This window comes from Ursus americanus, chromosome 20 (genome assembly GCF_024610735.1).
Source record: "Ursus americanus isolate L20-20 chromosome 20, mUrsAme1.1.p, whole genome shotgun sequence".
NCBI classification, from domain to species: Eukaryota; Metazoa; Chordata; class Mammalia; order Carnivora; family Ursidae; genus Ursus; species Ursus americanus.
In genome coordinates this window covers 17,363,827-17,380,012 of record NC_142146.1, presented here as the reverse complement: position 1 = coordinate 17,380,012, position 16,186 = coordinate 17,363,827, and the positions used below count along the sequence as shown (strand labels likewise).

General features: G+C 40.1%; 1 protein-coding gene across 2 annotated transcripts in view; it reads right to left on the bottom strand.

The window, feature by feature from the left end:
* NEK10 (NIMA related kinase 10) overlaps positions 1 to 16,186 on the bottom strand; it is a 219,997-nt gene that overhangs the window by 43,230 nt on the left and 160,581 nt on the right. Inside the window, exons 27-31 of one of the 2 annotated variants that reach the window (XM_045774471.2) lie at positions 14,490 to 14,673; positions 14,297 to 14,383; positions 12,768 to 12,822; positions 1,581 to 1,618; positions 1,343 to 1,483 (exon numbers count right to left, since the gene is read on the bottom strand). In XM_045774471.2, coding sequence (XP_045630427.2) covers positions 1,343 to 1,483; positions 1,581 to 1,618; positions 12,768 to 12,822; positions 14,297 to 14,383; positions 14,490 to 14,673 — 505 coding nt within the window. The remainder of the gene's footprint in view (positions 1 to 1,342; positions 1,484 to 1,580; positions 1,619 to 12,767; positions 12,823 to 14,296; positions 14,384 to 14,489; positions 14,674 to 16,186) is intronic. The other variant, XM_087870152.1, reaches the window with a different exon arrangement.

Below are 16,186 nucleotides of genomic sequence, written 5' to 3'. Positions count from 1 at the left end.
TTGTGTTCCCTCTCTCGCTGGCTGTCTCTATCTCTGTCAAATAAATAAATAAAATCTCTAAAAAAAATAAAATAAAATAAAAATTGGATGGTCTAACAAACTCTAATACAATATATTACATGTAAACTGTGCTATAATACAGTTAGTTTGTTTAAAGGTCAAGAGATCTGACCAATTTCATGGACATAAAATAAGTCTTAAACTGGGCCAATTCAACATGCCCTTTACGAAAAGGAATTCCTACTATGAATCACAGCAGAGCTGTGAATTACTTACATAAATGGGTTTTCTGCCCCTTGCTATTATAAAATCAATCAAACTATTTTACCTTCACGATTATATTATGTATGAACTTACCTTATGCCAAACAGCATGGTCAGCATGATAACTATGGACATCTTAATAACAAAACCATCTTTTTTTGCATCTATGCTGATGGTGTCAATGGCCCCAGCCTGTCAATAACTCTTCCAAAGCAAATTTAATAAATGTGAAGACATGGACTAATGTTACAGTAAATCAATCCACATCGCTTAGGTTCACCATAGGTGTTAAGTCTACAAAAGAGTGTGAATTGAGGAAGCCAAAATGAAAACAGCATTGAGCAATATTCCAAATTAAGCAAAATAGTAAAATAGAACTTTTTACTAAAGAGTCATATATTCATACATAAATGTTAAAAGCACAATCACCATACTTTTTCCCTGAATTATCCAGGCTTAGCTAACGGTTTAACTATTACTGTTGTACTTTGTTGTCTTTAATAGAAATTTAAAACATTAACTAACACACTCTCTTTTCCCCCAAACCATTACTTTCATGTTTTAAGTATCCATAATTTTTGAATTGTTAGAAAAACAACGTTATATAATATTGTCGTGATTTCAGGGTCATGAAACTGAGCCCCACATCAGGCTCTATGCTGCGTGTGGAGCCTGCTTAAGATTCTCTCTCTCCTTCTGCTCCTCCCCACCCCCTTTTCTCTCTTCTCTAAAAGAAAAAAAAAAGAAAAGGAAAGAAATATGAATGTAAAACAATTACTATTTTCTGTTAGTAAGTATACATTTTAAGCACAAATAACTTAACTGGTTAACATCCCCACCAAAGCAGAAATGTAAATTTTAGGAAAACAGCCTATAATATTTCAATCAAATAAGTGAACTCAGAAAGCATTTTGATACTGTTAAATTGCCAAACTGATAATGGTGGACAACAAAATGAAGTTCTCCTGCTGTTTGTGTTAAAATTACCTCCCAAGCATCACTCAGACATTTCAGGCCCAACTATAATTCTGTATCCGCCCATTGTGTGCTTGACATCAACTTGATCTAATAAGTACTACCATGATCTTTGAGATTGCGAAGAATCACAGCGGGAAGGCTGTGGGACTGCCACCCCATCACTAACTCGGCCTCTAGCTCCTTAACGTGGGCCCTGAGCAGGAGGGGTGGTACTTTCAGAAGCAGGTCAAGAGGCAGCAAAGCTGAAGAAATAAAAGGGGGAAAGATATGAAACTGTAACATAAATCACACCGAATATCAGGGAGGCATGCATGAATGTTACTGCCAACACAAAATTACCTGGTCTTGGTCTGGATCCTATTCCACCAGTGAAGTCCCTGAAAACAGAATTAAGGGCTGTTAGAAGGGCTTATTCAACTTGGATTTGACTGAAAGCCTATACCTTGCTGTGGTTTACAATATAAAAATTAAAAGAAAGATTATTTTCCGTCAAGATGTTCTCAAGAACTTAATAAAGAGGAAAATAAACCCATTCAAACCCATAGCAGACATTCTACTGGCACATGGAAGAACCCGTTCTCATCATAGTGGTTTATAAGCTCTAAGAATGATTAAGACCCTACATCTTAGTGTCTTGGATAATTTTCTTATTATACTTAAAATCAAAATGATGTTATATTAAAAATAAGTACTTAGGGGCACCTGGGTGGCTTGGTCAGTTAAGTGCCTGACTCTATTTCGGCTCAGGTCATGATTCTAGGTCGTGAGTTCGAGCCCCAAGTCTGGCTCCATGCTCAGCAGGGAGTCTGCTGGAGATCCTCTCTCTCCCTTTCTCTTTGCTGCCCCCCCTACATGTGTTCGCTCTCTCTCTTTAAAATAAATTAATTAAATCTGTAAAAAATGTGTTTAAAATTTCACATGTAGTACTTTTCTATGCTTTGTTCCTGTCATCTTAAAAAAGAAATTATAACTCTTCCTATGAAATGAGATGACTTTTGCATTTAGGAGGATTACATTTTTCTTTAAGTTTCCAGTGTTATTAACATCAGTTGTTTGCCTTGTCCTGAAATTCTAGACTTCCTGATCATTTTGCATTTTTGGTCTCAGTGCCTTCCACCCCCTGGAGATGGGCTTAGAGCCCACCAGGGACAGCCATAAATAACCTTCAACCTTGTTTTTTCTGCTGTTATCTAGAGCTAATTTTTAATAGTTATTTTGGAATGAAATAAGAAACATCTGTGCCGTGACAAGTTATAAGAATTATACTAAATTTAATGCAACAAAATGTAATGCATAATTTAAGCCCAACAAAAACATATCGAACATCTACTACATTCAAGGCACATGATAAGTATCTGCTGAGTAGGAATGAAGGGAGGGATTTAAATACAAATACACATGGCTAATAAATCTCTTACCCCAACATTTTCATTTTAAGCACAGAACTCTTGATATGTAAATGCAACACATACCTAAATTATGAAGCAAAACAAAATTGGCCTCATTTACCCACTGCCCAACTAGAGTACTAGAATAATACCAAAGTCTTTGCATCTGATGGCAAGTTCCTTCCCTATCCTTTTCCCCTCCTCCTGACTCCCCACCAAGCCAGCCCTCTCCTGATCCCACTATTTTCTCTGTCCCTTTTCCCGCCCAAGTTCTCAAGTCAGTGAAAAGTCAATGGAACTGGTCAGCCTTGTACAGTTAATACACTCTCCCTAGTTCTGGGATAAGGGGCATGAAAGAAAGAAAAGAAAGAAAGAAAATGGATAACCCCTGCCCTCAGAAAGTTCAAAGAGGGGCATAATCTCAGTAGTATCTATCCATGGGCAGGATGCTTCCGGGCTGAGCTGAGGACAGCTGTTTCAGCACCTCATGTCTTTGCATACATAGTATATCACAGCACGCACAAGTGAGTAACCCTGTGCCTTAGCCTTCTAGAAAGGTCTAGCACTGTGCAACAGAAATACAATGCAAACCACAAACAAAAGTTTAAATTTTCTGGTAGCCACATTTTTAAAAAGTAGAAATAAAAAAGTGACATTCATCTTAAGAACATATCTTATCTAACCAAGTATATCTAAAATATTATCATTTCAGCAGGCACTAACTATAAAAACTAATGAGATATCTGACATTGTTTTATATTTATATGAATATTAAAATCAAATTTAAAATTTCGTTCCTCAGTCACACTAGCTACATTTCAAGTGCTCAAGATTCACATGTGGCCAGCTGCCTCCGTAGTCAACAGTGCATGCCAGACTCTTCCTTGGAAGGTGTTGGCCACTGTCTTCATAAACATTATGACTGAGGCTAACAGTCATGCCATGCAGCTGCTAGCCTGCAATACCTCTTAGACTATCTTACATGGTGAATTAAAATGTAACTTGTGGAGATCTTTTATTCCTAAGGTCACAGGTACTTTTGATAGCTGATAACCACTCATATGCCAAGCTAAGTAGATGACTATTCCAGTTGTCCTAAGAATCCAAAATTTCAAAAAATTTTATGTATTAAAAAATGGGCTAGTGATATATGTGAAACAGACTATCCTGGCGATGCTGAGTTGCTGCCAACTTTGTTACTCCTTAATATAATTCTAAATTCCTCTTTAATGAACTTTAGTGGATCTTTAAAATAACCATCACACATTCATTTAAACAATATTTATTAAGGGCCCACTATGTGTAGAAGCTATGCCAGACAATAGAGAAGGGATGGTGAAAAGAAACAGTCCCTCGTCTTGGAACTGAAAAGCCTGCAGAGGTATGGCAAGAAAACTGTTAATTTCTCTGGAAATCATATCATGGATCACAAGGAAGCACAGTCATCTGAAATTTCCAAGTAGAACAGACTCATTGTAGCCAGAAGTGACAACGTTTAACTATACAATTGTTGGGTCCACAGATGGACAAAAGATTGAAATTATGCAGAGCCTGAGGGAAGTCTGCCTCTAGACTGAGCTGGTTTGAATGTTTATGTCTAACAGAACACCATGGCTGCAGAGGATGTTTTCCCATGATAGCGTAAGTTGGAAAACAGACAGAAATGATTTAACACAAAGAGAACATTCCAGAAATGTTTTCTGGTGAAAAGCCTTAACATAATGAAGCTTGTGTCCTCTGAAACTTTTGAAATGGGAATTGACTAATAGGACTTCAGGCTGATGAAACAGAATTTCAGAGAACGGAAGGTTTCAAAGGATTCTGAAAGGTCATTCCTTCCAACTCTCTTCAGATCTGGGGTGACTTCATCCAGAATTTATAAGCCAAAGCAGAAACTAAAGCACTGGATCAGAATGTTAGCCTACAACTTCCACCCCAAACCAATAACAAGTAAGGTGGAGATTGAAGGTATTAGCTTTGAAACTTTTTAAATCAACTTTTCACTGAATGACTTCAAGTGCAGGGTAAATTACTTGTTTAATTATTGTGCCAGAGAAGTCCTGGCTATGAAGGAGATAGAGTTCTAGAATTTTATATCTTGTAAAATTCTTTTGAATATACTTCTGAACCAAGGGAGGTGCATTACATAACTTAATTAAATTGTGAAAAGAAGTTAACACTAGTTGATGTTGATAAAAGGAGAAATATTTAACATTATGAAATGAGAGGGTTAACTTATGGTATTAAGATAATGTAATCACACCATCTGAGCTAACTAGCACTTTACTGCTTGGAAGTCTCTTTCAGGTAGTGACATTCATAATGTGTGAAAAAATGGCATTATGCAGAGTTGAGTTCTCCTGTCCCCTATCTGTAATGTTAACAAAGGTGATGTCACTACAGGAAAGGAGAACGATGCCCCTGTGGCTCTCCACTCCTACTCCAAGAACAGCTAAAAACAAACAAGCAATTAGCCACAAAAGTTTAGAACTAGCACAGAAAAGGAATAGTGGTCTTCATTAATAATACATTGTTTCTGTAAGACTGCTTGATTATGACATTGGCAGATAGGCTAGGTTGATTCTGGCAAGTAGTGATCAAGCAGTATTTATTCAATTTAAGTAAAACTAGATATGGATTATGAAAAGGGGGAGTAGAGAATACCCACAAGTCAAAATAAGCAAGACTTCTGCTAAAAGGAGGCAAGAAGCAAGAGCCATAGGTCCCGAGCTTACACAAAGGTCTTTCTGGTCACATGTATGATGCTGGATGATCTCAAATGTCCACGACCGTTTCTGATGTGAATCAAAGACTAGAGTCAGGTCACATCCTTGAATACAATTATGCATACCCTGATTTATCAAAGAAGTTGTGAACCACAGGCATCTCCAATACTGCAAACATCCAATGTCTCAAACCAACCTGCCAACTATACCCTGTTGCCTTGGCAACAGGATGCAAGCAGGCATGGAGAAATCTTGTTGCCTGAGCAACAGAATCTTTAAAAAAAAGGGGGGGGGCTTAAGCTGTGGCTATGGCAAAGGCTTGTAGGTTCAAGTCGGTAGATGGGATTTTAGTCCTATTACAATGAGAGGTATAGAATTTACTAAGATAACAGTCATTCATCTATTAATTAACAAGTATCATTTGTGGCCTGGCACGTGTGCAATACACTGCACCTTGGGAAATGCAAAGATGGACCAGGCATCATCTGGTATGTGCCAGTACACAATAATAAATATTAATAGAATGAATGGATGAATGAATGAATGTTCTTAAGAAAGGCATAATGCAATGGCCAAAGCTTACTAGGACTGAGTGTATGTAATGGTTAAAGAGGTTGAAGCCCCTGTGTGCATTATACAGGGTAATTTATTTGTAAATTGAAATAAAATGTTATAATTCATCGGATTAGAACTATCTATCTATCATCTATCTATCTATCTATCTATCTATCTATCTATCTATCATCTATCTATCTATCTATCTATCTATCTATCTATCTATCTATCTATGTAATGAGACTTTAGAATCCCGATTAGAAACTGGTAAAAGTCAAGCCCATTCTTAATTCTTTCCTAACACGCAGTAATGGAGGCAAGAGATCATTTAGATCACTGAAATGATTAAAGTTAGAAATTTCAAAGGAAGTCCTAATTATTGATTTTTAGGTTTTTTTCCTTGACACAGACATTAACTAATCCAGCTCTTGACTAAGTCCATCAACGTTCACAAAACATCAAATAAACAGTAACAATAAGGATATTTATTTAACATGATTATTTCAAAAAAGATAATATCTTGTGACAGATGGCTATGAAAAATGAATTGCACTTTCTCTCTTACTCCTTACGATTTCAGAGATGTATACATCAAAATAAAAGATGCTTTCCACAAACACTATCATGCGCTTCAGACTTTCTCAATGTATGTGTAGAGTTCAAAGCTCTAAGACTGGCAATGTAAAAATGGTACAGCCACTCTGGAAAACAGTTTGGCAGTTTTTTAAAAAGTTAAGCACACACCTACCATATGTTCCAGTCATTTCACTTCTAGGTATTTATCCAAGATTTTAATTTTTTTTATTGATTTTTAAAAAGATGTATATATTTATTTGAGAGAGAGAGAGAACATGAGCGGGAGGGGGAGAGGGAGAGGGAGAGAGAGAATCCCAAGCAGACTCCATGCTGAGCGCAGAGCCAGACTCGGGGCTCTTTCTCAGGACCCTGAGATCATGGCCTGAGCTGAAATCAAGAGTTGGATGCTCAACCCACTGAGCCACCCAAGGGCCCTAACCCAAGATTTTTAGAAGTATGTATCCATACAAAGACACAAATGTTCATCACAGATTTATCTGTAATAGCCAAGTACTGGAACTCAAATGTCCATTAACAGATGAATAGAAAACAAACCATGATCAATCCATACAGCGGACCACTACTTCACAGTAAAAAGGAATGAACTATTGATACACTATGAAAAAACGTGGACAGACCTCCAAATAATCATGCTGCCTAAAAGAAACTAGACAAATAAGAGAATGTATTATGTAATTCCATGTAGATGAAATTCTCAAATGCTAACTAGAGCGCAACAAGCAAATGAATGATTGCCTGGGGTGGGGAGTGAGGAGCGCAAAGGTAAAAACGGACATGAGAACCCTTGTAGGAGGATATGGTCACCATCTTAATTGTTATTTCACAGGAACATACATATTCAAAACTTATCAAATTATACATTTTCAATATGTGCAGTTTATTTTGTGTGAATTATACCTCTTTGAAGCTGTTAAAACAAACTTCTCACATTCTCATTTAAGAAAAGTTGTTCAAATAGACCATCACATGACCTGTGTGCATTCGTTAAAAGCGATATATATAAAGATACACCATTAAGTTCATTTTTGTCTGCCTTTCGTTATTTACTAGCTGGAACTAATTGTTAGTTCTAATTATCTCATGGTTCTACATCTTCAGGAGAGCTAACTGGTTAGCCCGTAGTAGAATGAGTCTATTGCAACTAAAGCAGGTACTGGGTGACATTCGGATTGATAAACATCTGGAAGAGTATCGCAGGTGACACTCCTGCTAATGACTCTCTAATAACATGCAAAGAATGAAGATGTAAAACCACACGTCCATTCTAGTAAGCCAGAGCCTTAAAGCAAATTATACTAAGTGAATATACATATAGTATGAATGACCTGTTTATCGTTAGGAAATGTAGGTCGACTAGAAGCTCCCCATGGTCTCCTGCTGTAAATGTAAAAACTGCTATACTGACATCTCCAGACTTTCAGGGGGGCCAGGACAGCTGTCGATGGCTGCTACATGCATGGCATCCTCCTGAGGGAGATTTCATGTCTGGAGACATCTCGGGAATGGAGATTTGGAGATTCACCTCTGCTTCGTAAATGGCTACAGTTCCAGAGCTGAAGAATAGGGTTCTCTCTACTGATCTGGCACCTCTGCTCTGAGTTTGGCTTTTTGGTGATTCGAGGATGGAGGCCTGAGATCTGAGGAGGAGTTTGGCAAGGAAAGGAGCCCAAGAGAATTATTTGCTGAGTTCATGTCATTTCTGCTAAGTAATTCATAGACGGAACATATACTTCTGAGAGTTGAGAACTAGTTCTCTCTTGGTCTTTCAATTAATTACAGTCCTGAAAAGCATTTCATCATCTGGTGATGAGCTGGATCACCAGTGGTTCTAATGTGATGTTTCCTCTCACCAGCCTTGATACCAGTATTTCTCGAAGGAGGGCAGAAGCTGCCCTTCCTAGCTTCATTTGCCTAGTTCCATTTGCAAGCCTATGCTGAGTTATTAGGGAGGTACCTTGGTTCTTCAGCAGATAATAGGCTTAAATCTGGCCCCTGATATCTGGGTTGACAAAAGCTCAGAATTTATGCTTAAGTTTTCTCTCTGAACTAGTTAGCCAGGACCAAGTTTGAATTCTAAGCTCTAGTAGATATGCTCAGGTCAAGCATGCACTTACCTGTGGGTTTTTCTCAATGAGGCCAATTCTCTTGTGTAAAGAGCCAATAAAGCTCCCCAAGAAGGAGAGCTGCTCTGGGTCTCTTTGTCACTGTCTACCATTTCATACATGGCATAGAAGAGCCAAAAATCTCTACCGGCTTGATTTTCTATTTATTTTTATTCTATTTTATAGCTTTGCTGTCTTGTTTTAGATTCTAACTTATTTAGCTTCTAAATATTTTCTATTATGTCGCTTTGTTATTTTCTTTTAGATCCTAACTTCTCATTTCGCTTCTAAATATCTTCTAGTGTGCAGCTTGGCTATCTTCTTTTAAATTCTAACTCCTCATTTAGCTTCTAAATATTCTGCAGGACGGCTTCATATTTCATACTGGTAAACCAAGAAACCCAGAAAAATCCTAAACAAGTTAGATTGCAAATAACTTTAGCTTTATTTAATGTCTTTTAATTTAAAGAATTAGAAATACATTTTAGAGTTGTCTCCTTTTAATTTAGAGAAGCTCTGGGGATTACTTGGAAGGAAGTCAAAAGTCATTAATCTTCTCTCCTCTCATTTGGCATGAATCATAGGCTGTCTTTTGTCATTTCTTCTCTTCGGAAGTCTGCCCTTGTCTCCCTGTTACACTCTGAGTTCCTTGAGGAAAGAGAGCTCGTCTTAAACCAACCTGTGGTCCCTGATGGCATGTCACACTGTACCACGCACAGCACAGCTTTCAAGTATGATTTTAGCTCCAGTCCTATTTACCTATGCACCTTCTGATCCATCAGCCTCAACATTTGGGTCATTTCCCATTTTCCACATGTTGACTTGGTCATTAGCCACAAGTTAAAGTGGTTAATGTATCACATTCTGTAATATCCCCTTTTTCAGTGAGCTGCAGATTGAACTTCTCCTTTCTGTTGATTCCAGTTTACCCAATTCACTATAAAATGTTTAGATAATGACTAGCTTTTAAAAGCCCTTTCAAACTCTAAAATATGCAGTACATATGTTTCTTTTGTTTTTGAAGGGTTGGACTTCAGCTGAATTCTTGCAAATAAGACAACTTTCCATGAGTCCTTTCAGAAAAAAAAAAAAAAAGACTAGAATCTTTAACAATTTTGAGATGCTTAAATTCATCTGATTGGAAATTCCCATTTTAATATAAAATTCTTTTAACTGGAGAGTAAAACCCATATGTCATAATGTATTTTTGCACTAAAATACTTGTTTTGCATTTCTTCTTCTTTTTTTTTTTTAGGTTTTTTTTTTAATGTTTTTTTATTACATTATGTTAGTCACCATACAGTACATCCCTGGTTTCTGATGCAAGGTCTGATGATTTATTAGTTGCGTATAACATCTAGTGCCCCATGCAATATGTGCCCTCCTTACTACCCATCACCGGTCTATCCCATTCCCCCACCCACCTCCCCTCTGAAGCCCTCAGTTTGTTTCTCAGAGTCCATAGTCTCCCATGCTTCACTCCCCCTTCTGATTACCCCTCTTTCTTTATCCATTTCTTCTATGCGTTTAAGCAACTTTGTATCACTGAATAAAGTACCCAGTAATGGAAAAAAAGCTTTTGATGATGTTCTTAAAAATAGAATCACAAAATTGCGGATAGCTAGATTCCAGAGGGCGCTTGCTAAGTATTTTGCAGGACATGTGGAACATTTTCCTACGTGAACATTCTTCCAAGAAGTTGGATAGATGTCCAGATCAGCTCACAAAAATCTACTGATCTCTCGATGTGGTTAAGATAGAAGTTCTGATGCCAGAGTTGAGGAGGGCAAACTTACTCTGTGGTACCAAGCGTTCAGACCCCAGCTCCATAGCCATGTCTCCCAGCCCTGTCTCCTCACCTGCTGGGCTGAAGGAGCAAGAGCTCCAGTGGCTCCAGGTTCCTGTGTATGGCTTCCTTGTCCGTGGAAAATGGGAGCAGAGGTGGTGACTTAAGGACAAGAAGCCAGAAAGTAGGCAATGGGAGGGACCTGCAAGCCCGGGAAATTCCTTGGGGGATCTTGTCATTCAAGTCCCAAGTCCTCCAGAACCCCCATTCTGGTTCTCCATTCTCCTTGGGGTTTGGGACTGGTTCTCTTTCCCCTGCTCTCTCCATGACTTTCAACCACCACTTCTCTGCACATTGGCCCACTAAAAAATGTGTCGGCTTCCCTCAGTGACCTTCTGGTATTTTATACACTCAGATTGGTATTCCTTGGGTTTTTGTTACTAGCAACACTAGAAATGAGTTAGGAAATTGAGAAGTTTCACACTAACCCTTCCTGAGCCTTACATGGGAAAAAAATCAGTAATCAGTGATATCGTGTCTTTGACTAAACAAAAGTGATTTTCTACAGGAACCCTCCTTTGCCACTTAACTGAACCCCTCAGGATTTGGCTAGGCAGTTTCTTCGCTCTGAAATTCATCTTCCCAGCAGCACCCCTGAGCTAGAAGTGGCCAAGAGTTCCACCCTGGCTGCCCAGCACCTAGAACCTGCTCCCTCCAGCAAAGAGCCCTGATGGATGTGGAGGGGTGTCGATGCAGGAGCTCAGCCCTCCCTGCAGCAGTGAGTATGTCCTAATTCAACTCAGGCCCACCTGACTCTCATGCAGGACACTGGATCCTGAGAAAGGTGACACATGGACGGACAAATTGGGAGCTCCTTCCTCCCAGCATCAGGGCCTTTCTGAGCCTGCCAACAGCACCTCTTCCACGGACTGCAGGGGCTCACCTGGCTCTTATTTTGTCTTATGTTTGATTCTCTGGGTTCATTATGTGAGCCCCCAAAACCTTCACATGAACCTCCCTGTTGCACAAGTCAACCAGAGTTGGGTTCTTTTGCCAGCATCCTGGAAGCCCAACAGCTAAAGCACACCCCAGCCTTAGCCTTCTGTCATGTGGCAGGCAGCCACTTCCCCGGCCAGGGTCACCCACAACTCCACAGCCACGCACTTGTGTGTCTCCCAGCCTCAACTGGCGCCTTCACCTGTTTGGTGAAGAGCTGTTTGGAAGTCCTTCTGCCGGTCTCCGCTCAGGTGTCTGCCCATCTTTATATCGGTTCTTCCTTGTTGACCACCGTCCTCAAATCTAGACCATCCCTACAGCAGTGAACATCATCTAATAACCAGAAACCGCCAAGTACGATCTTTTCTATTCCTCTTCTCTGCTTTTCTAGCTTATTTTTATCTTTGCCTCTCTTTCTTCAGACACGGAGAAAGGACTGTCCCTTCACCTTTCCCAGACCCGCTCTCTGGGCTCGAGCCACTCTGTGCCTGTGTACCAGCAATTCCTTTCCCTCCTTCTCTCTCCTCTCCACCTGCTGCCTCTCCTTAGTCCCAGTCACCCCGAAGTCATCCTGATTCCCAGGAGGCCCTTTTCCATCAAACGTCCCCTGCCAGTTAACTGCCCAGCTCACTGGAAGCTTCTTTCCCATCCCTGCTTCTGTAACTTCTAAAAGCACCACAATAGGGCTTCCAGTCCTGTCGACCTCACCCAATGCCACGGAAACTGCCCTCACGAAGGTCACCAGGGACTTGCAAAAGGCCAGACCTCATAGTTTCATTTTAGTCTTTAGTCCAAGAGGTAACTGTTGCAGAAATTGCCGGTTGTCCCAAAAGAAGTTTCTTTTTCCTTTTAAAACAAAATCCCCCAAACATATTCATCCTGCCTTGCAGCTAGATGTGTTCATACGATTAAGTTCTGGCCAATGGTATGTGAGCAGAAGGGATGAGCACAAGGCCTGAGTCACGTCCTTAAAAGGAAGGAGCATGTCTCCACTTGCCCTTTCCACTTCCTGCTGGCCGGGATGTGGAGGTGATGGGGTCCACGTTTGCCACATTTGCCATCAGGATGAGCCCTATACCCTGGGGATGTGGAAAAACAAGATATAAGGAGCCAGGGCTCCAGATGACCTCATAAAGCATAACTACCTCCTTCTCTGGTCCACGGCTGAGCTCCGACAGGCTAATGGCTTAGCTAAAGATCACAAAGCTAGATTAAACCCAGGTCCAAGCTTAGTACTCTTTCCAGTATGCTGCTTGGTAAAGTGTAATCAGTGCGGGGAGGGTGGCTTCCGGTCCATGGTGACTTCCGGCTACCAGGTTTTAGTTTAGCCACCAATAAGAGCTCTGCAGGGTTCTGGGAGCTCAATGTGTACACACCTTGCTTGGGATTGTCTGTCTCCTCCTGAGGCGCTAAAACTTCTCTTTAAAATGCCTGAAACAAGAACATAAAAATATCTTTACATGTTCCCTGCGCAAATCATTTATTTATTTATTTTAAAAAATCTGCATTCTATTACGTGAGCAATTTTACATACTCTAAAGACGGCCTTCATTTATAAAAGTATCAGTTAAAATATAATGTTTCAAATTACTGTTTACTCGACAGGATTATATAAGGTCCTTTTTCCAAAGAAAACTAAAGAAGGAAACTCTGTTATTAATAGCTAATAAAGTACAATAAAATGTCTATGTCTACGTCATAATTATCCTAAAGCCCTTGCCAAGACAACTACAAGTTACCACATGCAAGTTTAAGGGTCCAACTTTTCCTTCCTCACTTCCCCACTGACCCTCCCCACTATTGTTACCCAGAACATACAGAGCTGAGTTCATCTCAAAACAGCCAGTAATTAACTGCTTCGAGAGTCTGCTACCTATGCATGAGTATTTTCCCTATATGGCTTTCATGTTTTCCCAATCACAAATCAGGACATTTTATCTAGCAGGCAGGAATTTGTGGGGAAAATAGATCAATATTGGAAACTGAGATTGTTCCAGAAAATCTGGATCATCTAGTCACTATTTTATGGACAATTAAGTTTGGAAAGGAACAAAAAAAACGAAGCTACCTCCTTAGGGATTTACTTAGATCCTTAGGAGACTATTTTAAACCTCCTTTTTTGAGATTTTTGTAATACAGTCATTAATGAGAGGAAATTATTTACACTAAATTTATTGTAGAGTATGTCTACCTTTCCTAATTAACATGCCTTCAGCTTACTCTTTCAGGAGAATTATTCTTTCCTCTCCATATTCTATATTAATTTCTCTTTTCTTTCAGTTGCAGATTTGTTAAATGAATTGAATCCTATCTTTCCTTATAATCTTTACATTTTATCCAAATGTATCTTTTCTTTTCCATACCCCCTACCCCAGTATATTTACTTTCCTGTTTCAAATTAAGAGTCAGAATTAACATATGGACTGAATTTATATATCCTATTTTTTCATAGTACTAAACAATTAAAATATTTATTTTACTTTCGTGTTTGAAGTATAATGTATCTCTTACATAATGGAAATAAATTTGTACAAAACAGTCTACCCAGTACTAATTTCTTCGCCAGGTCTCTAACCCCTACAGAACAGATTCATAAGAGGTCACCTTCGATTATTCCTGTGGTTATTTAATGTGTCTCGAAATTAGTTATCTCTGCTCCCCAGTTAGAAGATGGGTTTGCTGGTGGAAATAATGACGCTATTCATTTGACAGTTGAGACAACGGAAAACCACAGCACCGGCTGGCCTCCAGGCCTGTCAGAGGGCTAGACAGACCTTCCTAATTAGCACCACCCCTGGAAAACAAACCCCTGCCTTATGTATATGATGGCGGTTACTCAACTCCCAAGTCTGATTCTCAAACTATGACTGGCCGGAACCCCACAGGCCTTGTAAAGAAAACTTACTGAATGTAGATTCTTTTAAAGGACTTGAACTGGAGCTGCTGGAGTTGTCCGAAATGTCCAGTTCATCATCTAGCTCTGAGTACATATCTGCACGCAAATAAAAGAGTGAAAGAAGAAAATAAAGGGCAAATGAGCCTTGAAACAGACAAAAGTCAGGAGGGCATGCACGCTGCCAGCGTTTCCCTAGAAATACCTTTCTCAATCGTTTCCAAGTGGAAGTTCTCCTCCGACAGGATTTCATCACAGGCCCTGTCTTCATCCTTCCCGCACGAGGCCTGGAAGCCCTCAGGGGGCAGGTCTGTGCTTTCAGAAAGTTCGCTTTTCAGGCTGGTGCCCCCACTGCTGCTGCTACTCAAGCTCGCCTTCTCGAAGGTGTCCTGGAAGAGAAAGTCAGCTTCTAGCAGCTGTTCCTGCCTCCTGGAGCAGGACCCAAAGCTTGTTCCAACACATACTGACATGCTGGCTGCGTGATTATACATCTTTGCTCCAAGGTACCATTCATGGTTCTATCTACACATTTGTGGTAGAGTTCGTCCAGTCCGTGACTCCTGAGAAAGGATATCTGGACCACTGGACAAGCAAGAATGGACGTGCCAAGATGCTCAGGGACAGACGTCTGTACAGTGCCAGAAGGAAACGCAGCACTGAGGAAAAGCTGTGTACCAAGGAAGCCGCGATTACTCTCCGTTAAGTTATCTTAATAACATTTGCTCTCTCTGGGGCCCCTGGGTGGCTCAGTTCGTTGAGCATTCAACACTTGATTTCAGCTCAGGTCATGATCTCAGGGTCCTGGGACTGAGCCCCGCATCAGGCTCTATGCTGGGCGTGAAGCCTGCTTAAGATTCTCTCTCTCCCCCCAAAACAAAATAAAATAAAAATAAATAATAATAATAATTTGCTCTCTGAATAAGTCACAGGGATGAAAGGTACAGCATAAGAAGTATAGTCAATGGTATTGTAATAGCGTTGTATCGTGACAGATGGTCGCTACGCCTACAGTGAACAAAGCACAAGGTAAGGAATTATGGAATCGCTATGTTGTACACCTGAAACTAATGTAACACCGTATGTCAACTATACTTCAATAATAAAAAAAAATTGCTATCAAATCTCAGCACCACAGTGGGTAAGGAGGGCTTAGTTTCTTCAAATCTCACGGAACTTAGTAGCAGACACAGCCAGGTGAGGTCCCCTGAAAGATGAAGAGAGAGGTTCCAATGATGACCAATGCTCGCTAGAGAGACAGGTCCGTGGTTTTTTGTTTCGTTTTGTTTTCAGACACTTTTTTTCAAAATGAAAGTGACACCCACAGCCACCAGGGGCAGGTTCCTAGAAACTCCACGGTGACAGAGTTGAAGGTAAAGAAAATCTAAGACGTTATGAGTGACTAGAGTTAGAAGTCAGCCTCTGAAAGCTTTCACGTGCTTCTGTTCACTAAACAAGACAAAAAATGAAAAGAATATCTAAGACATATTGTGCTATGCAAACCGTCCAATCAATTTCTGCTTGGTATCTCTGTTTCCTGAGAATTTTTTTCATTGCTCTTTCCTCAAGCTTTCACCGGGATGCTTGGAGGTATTTCCCATTCTGTTGAAGCTAACATGAAGCTGAAGGAGCATTTTAATGGCTGGTCCTCCATCCAAAGTCTTCCTGCTTTCGTGACTCAGCATTGTTCACGCCTGCCTTTTGGATCTAGCCTGCTATCTTAGAACCCAAAATGGAAAACGCTCCAGACACCCTTTGGCATTGCTGAATGTGTGCTTCTCTGAAATTTTTCCTGTGCTTACGGCTCATAAGGGGCTTCCAATGCCAGCCTCAGCTCTGCCAGGTTCAGGCCCTGATACCAAATCCAGGAGGTTCCTTCTGAGGCTCGAGACTTTCCTGCCAAAC